Consider the following 12,763-nt stretch of genomic DNA (forward strand, 5'->3'; position numbering starts at 1 on the left):
GATACAGAATACCTTGAAAATTCTTTGATAATTTTGTTTGATGTTCAGTAAACATATATAAATACGATAAAGACTCCATATATTATTATTAATTTTTTACTATCTGAGGACTATTTTTGTGCTCTAATTGAAATTAACCAGTTTGGTGCCTTCTTTCTTCTTTATTTACGAATTAATTTTCACCACACAACCCTCTAGTGACCTTGAGCTGTTTAAGGCATAATATAAAAGACAATATCAGTTTTTCTGTGTATTATAAAGAAATTTATTTAGCAAAAATGCATACATGAGTCAAATATCCCCAATAAATGACAAACATGAAAAATTCGTCATACCGAGGAGGATGTTGATGACACTGAAAGGGAGTTGATACACACATGGTTTGGCACTCACTATATTCTTGCTGTACACCCAGATATACCACAACCTGTGTACAAAATAAAAAAGACTTTGGGTCACAGTAACCTGACGTAAAGTTGTTAGGTTAAGTTGGTTCGTGTTTGTTATGAATATTTTGTACACAAGCACACATGCCTAACAAATATATAAGGAGGGCTGGCCAGTGTGTGTATCAACAGTCTTTTGAGTATCTATCACCTGCAAGTCAGTTTTTTGAGGGCCCGTCTTCATAAAGAATCCAAATGTTAATATTGTCTCCTAACTGGTTATAAAAGTATGTATTTTACTGAAGTACAGTTTCTATGTAATTTGGTTACCATTTTGGAAGTTATATTTGTGCTTTATCTTGATTAAGTCCGCTAGTTAGGTACAAATTAAGACATCTCCAATTACGAGGAAAATTAAATTCTGAACCTTTGAGAATTCAGGCCCTGAACACCAATTTGTCATGGTGTGCTCAGTGACTCCTGTCTAGATAATATATACCGTAGATAATCACTCTAGGATTAAGGTCCAGGAGGTGTTTAGAAAAAAGACCGAAGCGTGGAATTATCAATGATTTTGAAACCAGCTTGATGGTCTTGTACCCTTAATGATGGTGATGATGATGATGACGATGGCCTAGCCGCATAATGGTTGTTACAAGTATTACCATGAGCAGGAACCACAAAGACAATTTTCCATAGTTCTTTTGTTTTTAAGCGACAAGAACCAAAAACATCCTAACCTATCCTCTACTACCCAAGGATAGCCAGGTTAGGTTAGCTTACGATCGGGGTTCTGTTAAATAATAATAATAACAATAATAATAATAATAATAATAATAATAATAATAATAATAATAATAATAATAATAATAATATATGTTTAACTGTCCTGTTTGTGGTTGCTTCTCTAACATTGGCCACTTTGCACCTCATAACCTCACTACCACTGTGAATTATATTTCATCTATTAGGTAGGCTGTTTGACACCTTACTGCTTATAACTAGATATATATACTGTATATTTATATGCGTATTCTAACCTACATAATTAAATGAAGCACATAAGGGCGAGACTTAACAGTGACAGAAATCAGTTAAACATGGTTCACAGTAAGAGAAAATATTGTACAGAGACCAGGATATATCCTAAGGGGCGCGCATTCTCAGAGGATCCCACGATAAATATTAATTTTAAGTGAAAGAGCAAAACTGTATCGAAATAATTCTCAAGTGATAAAACACAACACGCCAAAAATATGTTACACAGAGACTACCTTAACTGGATATATTCACTTAGCACATTACAAAATTAAGGTACAAAATGTCTAGGATATATTCTGTAACTTAATGTTCTCTATTGACTGTAAGTTAACGTATACATATAAGACAGTGTCAGTATAACGTTCATGATAGTTGTTGTTCGTTAATGTTGTCCTTTGGCTTAAGTCAACCAATTGCATCCTTACACCTTCACTTATGAGAAACATTCATCGTACGAATCTTTGAGAATCTGGACCCAGTATGGCTACGCATGTTCTGAAGTTTCCCAGCCTTGTCTTACCCTCCAAGAAACATTATTTATAATGCTGTGTGTGTGTGTGAAATTAAGTACATATCATATAATCTACAGGATATTATACCCTAACATAACATATTTACAACACTGATTTACTAATAGTTTTTATCTTAATATATTTTAAAAAATATCGGGAACTTTGATACAAGAGTCAACCCTCAGTGATCACCTCAGCTGCACCTCATACTTCAGACCAAACACAGTAAAGGCAACTTGGTAGTGATTACTTGTTTCATATTTTTTTTTAATTCTACAGATGCAGATAATACTTTAATTTTCCAATCATAAATAATACTTATTTTTTCGGTCATTATTAACAGGACAAAGTGTTAATTACTTTTTTTCAATATCTTTAATTGTTTATTCTCGTTGCACTCACTGACACCAGCACAATGCCCAATATTTCCTACAATAGTGAGAATATTGTTTCCCACGTTCGTTTGACAGTTATAGACGAGGAATACCTCATTAGTACAGAACACAGTACAGGGTATCTTCGTCATTAATGTTTACTACACGAGGACAGCTTCCACGACACTGCCTGACACCATACATACTAAATTTTGTCTAACCTTTACAAAAAAAAACATGACTACACATACAGTAGTCCTGTGTGTGCGAGTTTCATTACAAAAATAAGTTGATTTTTTTTCCAAATCTTAACCAGACAAAGTGTGACTCCTGAATGCATTAGTTGTAAGCATTATTTTTCATTTGAGTTAAATTTGGAAACACTTGCTGCGAATTTTAATATTTATCACTTACATCTGATAACAATATCAGTTCAAAAGTTGATTTTTTTTAACATGGATATTTCTTATTACCTAGCAGTAGTTTTATTTATGCGAGGTGTCTGCATGGGGGAGGGGAGGGCTGGTGAAACTGGGTATATACTGTATATGTCGTGTTTACATGTTACCTAACTCACGGTGGCCACCCGAGCAACTAAAAATGCCTGAAACGTTAGCATATCACCTAATATACACCGGATAGAACTGTGATACCTGCCACTGTTCTGGAGTCAAGCAGTCAACTCCAGTACATCCATATACAACACCTGTCTCTTAGAGAGTTGACAGTACAGCATGGAGACAATGTAACCCATCTTGTTAGAAAATAAGAAAATACTAATCAAAATGTCATTAATGCATAGAGAGGATGGTGAACTCGAGGTACAGTTCAAGAAATGCATCAGATTCTGTTAAGAAAGTGGACCATAATGCATGAAGGGTAGTTAGTCTTGGTCCGTTATGAGCGTCTGCTGATGCCCACATGTTACATGCCCATGGTAGTTACATAATTAATATTTACCTATTTCCTAATTTTTACTCGTTTCACTATGAATATATACCAATATTAACACACAGACGATTTATGACCGTACTAGTGTACAGTAGTTCAAAAGATGATGTGCAATCAGGTATTTTAATTTCCGACTTCATTTACCTGGTAGCTGTAAGACAGCTTCGACCCAAGGCTACAGAGGCCAGAGTGTCCGAACCTTATCTGACAGTTGACCTGTGAGGTGACCGTAAGAGTAGGCTGGCTGGTATGGTTGGGGAGTGAAGATCTTGCCACTGTCCTCGTAAGTTGCCGTCTTCTCTTCGTTTGGCACTACCGGGACCACTATACTGTTGAGGTGATTCTTCTGAGGGAGCAACTTTGTACAATCCTGAAAATCGAATCCTTTTTTCTCAGAGTGCATGAACCTGTGGCTGTTGAGATGACTCTCTTGGGTGAAGCGTTTCCCACACTCCTCACACTCGAATTTTTTCTCCAGACTGTGCACGAATCTATGACTGCTGAGGTGGATCTGTTGGGAGAAGCGCTTTCCACAGTCCGGACACTCGTACGCTTTCTCTTCACTGTGCACAAACCTATGGCTATTGAGATGGCTCTTTTGAGTGAATCTTTTGCCACACTCAAGACACTCAAACTTTCTCTCCTCACTGTGCACAAACTTATGGCTGTTCAAGTGGCTTTTCATCATAAATCTTTTGCCACATTTCTCACATTCATATCTTTTCAGATCATTGTGGACAAACCTGTGTCCATTGAGATGATTTTCCTGTGACAATCGTCTTCCCCAGTCCTGATTTTCAAACTTTTTCTCATCACTGTGCACAAACCTGTGGCTGTTGAGGTGCACTTCCTGGGTGAAGCGTTTCCCGCACTCTTTACACTCGTACACTTTCTCCTCGCTGTGCACAAAGCGATGGCTGTTCAGGTGGCTTTTCTGAGCAAACCGTTTCCCACAACCTTCACACTCGAACCGCTTCTCCTCTGTGTGAACAATCCTGTGGCTGTTGAGGTGACTCTCCTGGGCGAACCTCTTGCAACAAATCTCACACTGGAACCTCTTCTCCTCGCTGTGCACGAACCTGTGGCTATTTAGGTGACTCCGTTGAATGAATCTTTTACCACAGACCTCACACTCAAACTTTTTTTCACAGTGCACCAACATATGGCTGTTGAGGTGACTCTTGTGAGTATATCTTTTGTTACACAGCTCACACGCGAATTTTTTTTCACTGTGCACCAACATGTGACTGTTGAGGTGACTCTCCAGAATGAATCGCTTGCCACATATTTCACAACCAAATTTTTTTTCACTGTGTACAAGCATGTGGCCATTAAGATGACTCTTCTGCACAAACTGTTTGCCACAAACCTCACAGTCAAACTTTTTCTCTGTGTTATGTACTAGCATGTGGCCATTCAGGTGGCTTTCCATCGTGAATTTTTTCCCACACAAGTCACACTCAAACTTTTTCTCGCCTGTGTGAACCAGCATGTGACTGTTGAGATGACTTTTCTGGGCAAACCTTTTATTACATCCATCACACTCGTATGGCTTCTCACCAGACTGTAGCCACATCTCAATCTGGGAGCGAAGTTTATTTTGCTCCTTCATGAGGCTGTTGTCCTCGAAATGCACATTACCGTACACATTGCTGGCTGGGTGATGGAGCAGCTGAGGCCCATCAAACCCCGTCTGCGTCACCTTGTGGATCTTGTTGGGGTATTGAGGGTGAGGCTCAGCCATGGTAATGACTGATGCTTTACGTTTATCTTTACTTCATAAGAACAATGCTCATCACTCCACGCCGCTGGCTTCCTGGCTCCTCTCCTACACTAACGGAGGACCTGCACTTGTGAATACTCGCCAGTCTGGTGTCTGAAATAATAGTCGCATGTTACAAGAAAATGAAGCATAAACGTAAAGCAAATAATGCATAACGAAGACATTATTATTTCTACATATAATTAGGCTATTGTAAAAAAAAAGGGGGGACCACATTAAGATTAGCACCCCAAGTTATCTCACCTGACGATTTAACGCCCTAACGCTATCCTAACAGAACCACAATAACACATAACACCACCAGGGTAACACATAACACCACCAGATTAACACCTAACACCACCAGGGTAACACATAACACATCAGGGATAACACAAAACACCAGGGTAACAACACACCAGGGTAACACAACACACCAGGGTAACACAACACACCAGGGTAACACAACACACCAAGATAACACAACGTACCAGAATAACAGCACACCAGGATAACACAACACAGCCATTATTTATATTATACCAATTAACGTATAATATTGGCAACTGGATAATACATGTATTATGAGATCACCTTAAGACTAGCCACTCTACCTTATTACACCTGATTAAACACGCTAACCTAACCTAATGCTAACCTGATATAACCTAACTTCACAATCTAACTTAACTTAAGCTAGTCTGGTGTATCCTTACTCCCAGGTTACGATAGGGTGATTAACTTTCAGGTGGGTCCAACTGTATCAGAATAATACCAGAACACGTCACAACAGCACCCTATATAAAAATATATATACATATATTAAAACTTTATAAAACGAAAATCACGAAGCAGATTATTTTTGAGAAGCGATAGGGAGTGGAGAGGCGAAGCGGAGGTGTGTGCAGGGAGGGAGGGAGGGCGGGCGGGGGAAGAAGAGCCATTATAAACCTCCCCCCCCCCTCCCCCCCACACACACACTACCTATGCCTGCTGTAGCACCCAGAACACTCCCTCCTTCCCCCACCCCAACCGCTTATCCTACAGACAGAAATACACAAATAGCCTTAGAAATGCCCAGGGGATAATGTTATGATATTTATTCTGTATATAAACGACATGAGACTTAAGGGGAGTTAGGTCAGGGTGGCTATTCTTCAGGTAAAATCAGCCTAGGGCCAATCTTCATGCAATCCTACAAAACTACCGTATTTTTAACTGAATAACTATATAAATTCCCATATATGGCCAATCCTGGGTAAGGTGCGCTCATTACAAACATTGAGTACCGCATAGTTATAATGAACTATCGGTATCACCCTATCATCTGTTATGTCAAGAAGAATGTGCGATATGTGCCACGAGTCTTATTCTCAAAGGCTCGTATGAAGGACATTAACTGCTTGACTTACAGTATGTTAAAACAACACAAAAACGGACAAAATTAATATTTATTTACGCTATTGCAGACTATCGTAACGAGATACAGTCACTTAGCAACAGCACAAAAGTTTTCTTTCCTAAATATTCTTTCACTTAATTTTTTCCGTAATCTGTGCTAATTAATGAGTATATCTAATGATGTCAGTGTTAGTGTAAATTTGATGCCATTTGAGATTTTATTTCTGTGTCTTCACTGTTAGGCGCATTCTTATTACAGTACTCTTCGGGTGAGAGGACGACTGTTAATTGCCGGAACCTTTAAAAGTCTGGACCTTGAAAATCTCTATATGTATCTTTTATAATTAAGAGATGCTAACTGTATGTAAATGTCAGTATCCTTGTATGTCTATGGCGATATGTTGGTGCGGGTTATTGTTGTCGTGTAGGCAGGGAGGCGGGGAGGCGGGGGCATTGTCTGGTGTTCACGGAAGTGTGTGTGCGTCTGTTCGTATGTGTGTGTGTGTGTGTGTGTGCACTTCAGTTTCAGGAGGGGAGGAAGAAAGGGGAGAAGCCCCGCCTGTAAATATTTTCACCGTAAGCACAGCAGGAATATTGTTTATACTGTATCACAGGAAGTCAAAGCTGAGTTTTTCAAGGTGGTTATAGAAACGTATGGCGAGCCAGCTTACTACTACCTCATGTTTGCCGTGGTGTATCTGTATGTAGAGGCAAAAAAGGGCCGCCATTTCGTTTTCAAATTACAGTACAAGATTTATTGTAAAATATATCCATACTGATCACCTCACGAGAGAAACCCCGTAAGAGATGAGAGAAAGTCGATAATCTTGGAGCACATGAAGAAGGCTATGGGGTGGTAGGGGCGCGGGCGGGCTAGAGGAAGGGAGGGTTGGTAGGTGGCGGAGGGAGAGTGGGTGGCGGAGGAAGACAGGGAGGGAGAGTGGGTGGCAGAGGTACCCAGGGAGGGTGAGTGGCGGAGGGAGGGTTGGTAGTGGCAGGGAAGGAGGGAGGGAAGCTATTGTGTGGCGGAGGAGCATCACACCTCTGGCAGGCTTCACTGTTGCCAACCCAGGAGCCACACGAGAACCGTCAACCCCGGCAATGGTGCTCCTCCTGAACACCGAAAATCGCGAAACACGTTAGCACTTCAAGATACAATAAATACAAGCCCTTATTTATGGTAATATTCATATTTTAAGAAAATATGGAATGCGTATATAATTTCGGCTTAAAGTCTTATGACAATATGAAAACACAGTGAGATGCCATCAATATTCGTACAAGATATGAAGTCAATGGATAAGAGTTCATGTATAATAATAACAATGCCGGTATTTTATTATTTCCTTAAAATAAATTAGACAAATTCTAAATGACACCTATGTGTTAGTTTATTTGTAAGGTGTGATGTGATTATTGTAGCTAATTAAGCCATATTTTCACCTCTTAATTATATTACTACCACGCTTCGTGATTTTCGGTGTTCAGTAGGACCGGGGCGACGTTGCTCCCCGAAGCTGCGCGAGAACCTGTGCGCCCAAACCTGCACATGAATCGAACACCAGCGATCGTTACTGTTTACAATACACTGACACTCATTTTCTACGGTTTTGAAGTAACCAACACTAAAATACCACCAGGGAGACACAATGTCATGAGAAGTTATACATGCTGGGGTAAATGATGGCGTAAAACTCACCTTGTTATTCTCACAATGGATAACGTCGGGTTGCTTAGTAAATATAAGCTCCATTCTGAAATATTCTACACTGTCAATGGTTTGCGCTTACCTGGACCGTGAGTCGACAGCGTCTCCCAGTAGTTGCCACGGCCAATGTTCTTTTTCATGCATTGTCGTATGAAGAATGTCGGTGGAGAGGTATGAAAACTGTCACAGGAGGCGCCACCTTGGTAGGGAAGGATTCAGCCCTCCTCTCACTAACACGGTGCCTGGAGGTCATAGGACATCATCTTGGCGTTGGCAGCACTGCTACATTACCGTTTTCTATTGGGATCCATTTTCTTTTACTTTTTCCAGGAGGACTCAAGAAAACAAGTATAGCAAGCGGTCGGAAACACTCGTACGTTAATTTTCCTCATCTAACTATATTATTATGAAGAGAACGTTTTCATAGATCCATTGTAATTCTGATGCCATTTTGGGTGCAAGGTTTCAGTACTGCAACCTCAATGTGGCAGTTTGATGCATTTTCACATTTCCAGATGCGAAGAAAATTTAGCTTAAGAGACTTTGGGAATCCGAGTCCTGAAATCGATTCCCCCTTCTTTAATAAACGCATTTTCATCTGTAAAATGTCTCGTAAATTTTTATGAACGAATAAATTTCTGTAAGACAACTAAAAGACCTCCCCGTTATTTCTTAGTGCTATTTATCTCAATATTTACCATAATGTAAAGATGGAGGGGGAGCCACGCCCATCTTCTTGTACACAAACTGACGCCACTCGCTCAAAACATCAATACACCGAGAGCATAATTGTACGGTACATTTAGTATAACATATTCACCGAACGAGATTTGTAAGTTTTAACAAGTCTAATAAAATAAAAGGACATTTAAGGCATCCAAAAATTTCACAACTTTGTGTACAAATGAATAGGTAAAAAAAAAATCAGCGAAGGATATCGACCAGAGGCTACGGTGAGGCATCAATACACCCAACACCGATCGCTAGTAATTTCAAAGCCGTATTACATGTCAACAAAGGCTGAGAAGGCAGCAAAGTTTGTGAAGGCAGCAAGGTTGTGAAACCAGGAAGGTTTTAAATGCAGCAAGGTTATGGAGGCAGCAAGATTGTGAAGGCAACAAGGTGTGAAGGCAGCAAGAGTGTGAAGGCAACAAGGTGTGAAGGCAGCAAGTTATCTTATCATAAGATGAAACAACGTCATCTGAATATTATGGCCGCCCTAAGATGGTTCTGAGATTTAAAAAATGTAGACGATTCAGCCGTGCTCAGAAGATGGTTTCAGCCGTGCTCACAAGAATGTTTCAGTCGTGCTCAGAAGAATATTTCAGTCGTGCTCACCAGAATGTTTCAGTCACGCTCACAAGACTGTTGTTTCAGCCGCGCTCACAAGAATGTTTCAACCGTGCTCACGTGACTGTTTCAACCGTGCTCACAATAATCTTTCAGTCGTGCTCACAAGAACATTTCAGCCATGCTCACAAGAATGTTTCAGACGCTCGCAAGAATGTATCAGACGCGCTCACAAGAATGTTTCAACCGCGCTCACAAGAATATTTCAGCGGCACTCACAGGAATGTTTCAGCCACACGCAAGAATGTTATAACTATGCCCACAATAATGTTTCAATCATGCCCACAAGAATGTTTCAGCCGTGATCATATTTAAAATTCAAGCACTGAAACAAAAACTCCATTAATATTTGTATTAATTCGTCTAAGAACTAAATCATATTACGATTTTTGTTTTAATACGTAAAGATGGGGAAACAATCCCCAGTATGTGACAATTATGAATTAACAAGTATATTTGTATCCCAGTGGAGTGGTGGTTATATAGGAATCTGTAATACAGTATATTGGTCTCTTTCCCCCTGGTCCTCTTTCCTTTAACTTTCTCTCGATAGTCCATTTACAGTGTCTTCTAAGCTGTAAAAAGTAAGAAATCTTCTGCCAAGTATATTCAGTTAATATCATATCCCCTACCTAGCCAAGTTACAATAGTGAAATTAATCTCATTAAAAGATGATAATTTTATAAACTCCAGAGAAATTTTTAGTTTTCGATTTTTTTATAATGCCTACATTTCTATAAAATAACATTGTGCCCAATTTTAATGCAGTACATCAAGCTTTATGAAAAACTAAAAAACTTAAAACGAAAGATTTTTATCACTCAATTTGCACGGCACAGTACTTAGGATACGGTTTCAAGTTGATTTACACCGCCAATGTTCATTTAGCTTGCAAAGATAATTACGAAAATGTTACTTTAGTGCATAAAGATGATTACAAAAACACTAATGTTTGTTTAGTTTCAAGATTAAATCCAGAACTATATTGTATAAACCTGTCAACATACATATACACACACATACACACACACACACACACACACAATCGTCCTGTTTATTCATGGACAAGATGATAATCTGAAGGCATTTCCTTTGTGGTTGGCGGGAGGGTCAGGCCAACCGTCGAACACGTGGAGGTATGTTGAAGGCGCCCAAGATGGTGTACTGTAGAGTGTAGACTGTAGAGAACATAATGCCATGGAAGAACGTGCCCGAGGCTCAGACCACACACCAGCTACTTGTAAACTGTTCAACATACGTGACACAGATCAAGACGGGGACAGGTAGTGCGGAAGTGTTAAACATCTTACCCGAGCAGATGTTCTTGCCTCCAAGTGTTTACAATTGAGAGACGACTGAGCAAGCAAGATGTCGTGTGCCATTAAATACCTCTTAAACATTGTAGAGCCACTAGCCTACTAGGTCTGGGTCCTGATTTACAAGTGTTTGTTATATAATAGTACACTTAAATAACTAATCTTTAAGCGCGAATTCTATATTATTTTTAACAACAATCATCAACAATCAGATTTAACAGATTCATTTCGCTTGTTATTAAATTTCACAACATTCTTTATCTTAGTTATTTCCCTAACTATTAACATGCTAGGCTTTAGTAGAGTCGCAGTGTAATTTTGATACAGTACAACACCACAGTTTTGGTGTTTGGTTTAAGTGAATGAGTTAGGAACATTTTTTTTTACATATACAGGTACAGAGAAATTTCACCTTAAGATCTTTTGTGAATATAAAATCTGGATACAAAGGGTCCGACTCCCCCGTTTAAAATTAACATACGGCCTTAAGTAACATTTAAATGGTCACCGTGTAAATATTCACAACTGCCGAGTTTTAAATATCTCTTGAATATTCCTCACAACTTAAAGACACTGCACTGTTTAAGAATACACCTAACTTGTTTAATTTTGGTAAAACAAATTAACATCCAAAAATAACATCGGATTATACCGACTGTGCCTTAAATACGTTCACTAACACCATCACGAGCCAGCTGACGTATATATTTGGAAGTATTTAGTCCCTTAATTTTGTTTCTTAAACGATGGTAAGTAGACGTATATAGTTAAGGTAATCTCAATATAACTTTTGTCTTATTTTTGGATGTTAATTTTGTGTTTTAGTTTAAGTCAGCATTCTATGTTTTCTTACGGTTAAAATTACGAGGAATATCCTTATTGCGAACCTTTGAGAACCTGTGTGAAGGGGAGGACTGACCCAGGTGCAGTGACAAAGACAGTTAGATAATCTTCTCCCCTTAGCACACCCAGCCTATTTCATCTGATGATTAAAAAACACCCTAACGCTACCTGGGGAGGTTAAGTTTGGTTCGGGGTGTTTAATGAGCTGGGAACACTGACTTCCATGTTATCCTTGACGACCGCATTACACTGTCATCTCGTGGTAAACTTAACGCACTTGGTCAACATGGTAGTTTGAGATTAAAACTTGACTGTTCAGCAATGTTAAGACAGCCGATACACTTCTCCCGACGGAGTCTTATACCACTATAGTAAACTACATCCCTTGATAACCTTTCGTCCCGCCCAGGAAGCTGTTAGGCCCTGCTAATCAGTACCTAAAATAAACTTAAAACTCGTCCACTTTACAGAAAAATATTAATTACTACTATGTACATTTCTGTTAACCTCATCCCATAATTTTTGGACCAAATAGTAAAGTAGGTTATACGTCCAGAATTATGACTGCATCTAGCCATCTATAATTTATTATAAAGAGTTTGTTTCTTTCCATAACTAACTTAGCTGTAAAATTTAACCACGTATGGAAGCCGATATCGACATATAGTAGTTAACAAAACCAATTTTTCCTTGGCAGAGGTAACTAATAAGTTCCTTTCCCCTGCCCCCCCATTTCCTACTAAAATGGGCTCTATACTGTACAGTACTTGTAAATACGTCTTTCAGTTAATGAACATTTTTTTGGTCACGGGAAAGTATATGGGTTACCTTGTGACTTTGGTTATTTCTTATCCAACCTAAGTCTGAGAACACTTCTAACTGGCTGATCTAATCTACGACCTATTCTTAAGGAAGTTAGTAAGAACAATCACTAGAAAATATTTAGTTTATTTCACCCTATAATGTGCATCCTCATATCTTAGTTACGATGAATGTCCATTGTACGAGCCTTTGAGAATCTACCTCTAATAATAGATCCAGTGCTTAATAAGTTGAACGAGCCGAAAATTATCATTAAATCCAGTTTCTAATGACAAAACTCTATACGCTGATATTGTA

General features: G+C 39.0%; 1 protein-coding gene across 1 annotated transcript; it reads right to left on the minus strand.

The window, feature by feature from the left end:
* Positions 1 to 237: 237 nt before the first annotated feature.
* Positions 238 to 8,407, minus strand: LOC121860967 (zinc finger protein OZF-like). Its single transcript, XM_042358386.1, has 2 exons — positions 8,218 to 8,407; positions 238 to 5,140 (listed from the first exon to the last, which is right to left on the minus strand). The coding sequence occupies exon 2, from the start codon at positions 5,006 to 5,008 to the stop codon at positions 3,440 to 3,442; it is 1,569 nt and encodes a 522-aa protein (XP_042214320.1). The 5' UTR covers positions 5,009 to 5,140; positions 8,218 to 8,407; the 3' UTR covers positions 238 to 3,439.
* Between the last annotated feature and the right edge of the window lie 4,356 nt (positions 8,408 to 12,763).

This window comes from Homarus americanus, unplaced genomic scaffold, assembly GCF_018991925.1.
Source record: "Homarus americanus isolate GMGI-L3 unplaced genomic scaffold, GMGI_Hamer_2.0 scaffold52806, whole genome shotgun sequence".
Taxonomy (NCBI): Eukaryota; Metazoa; Arthropoda; class Malacostraca; order Decapoda; family Nephropidae; genus Homarus; species Homarus americanus.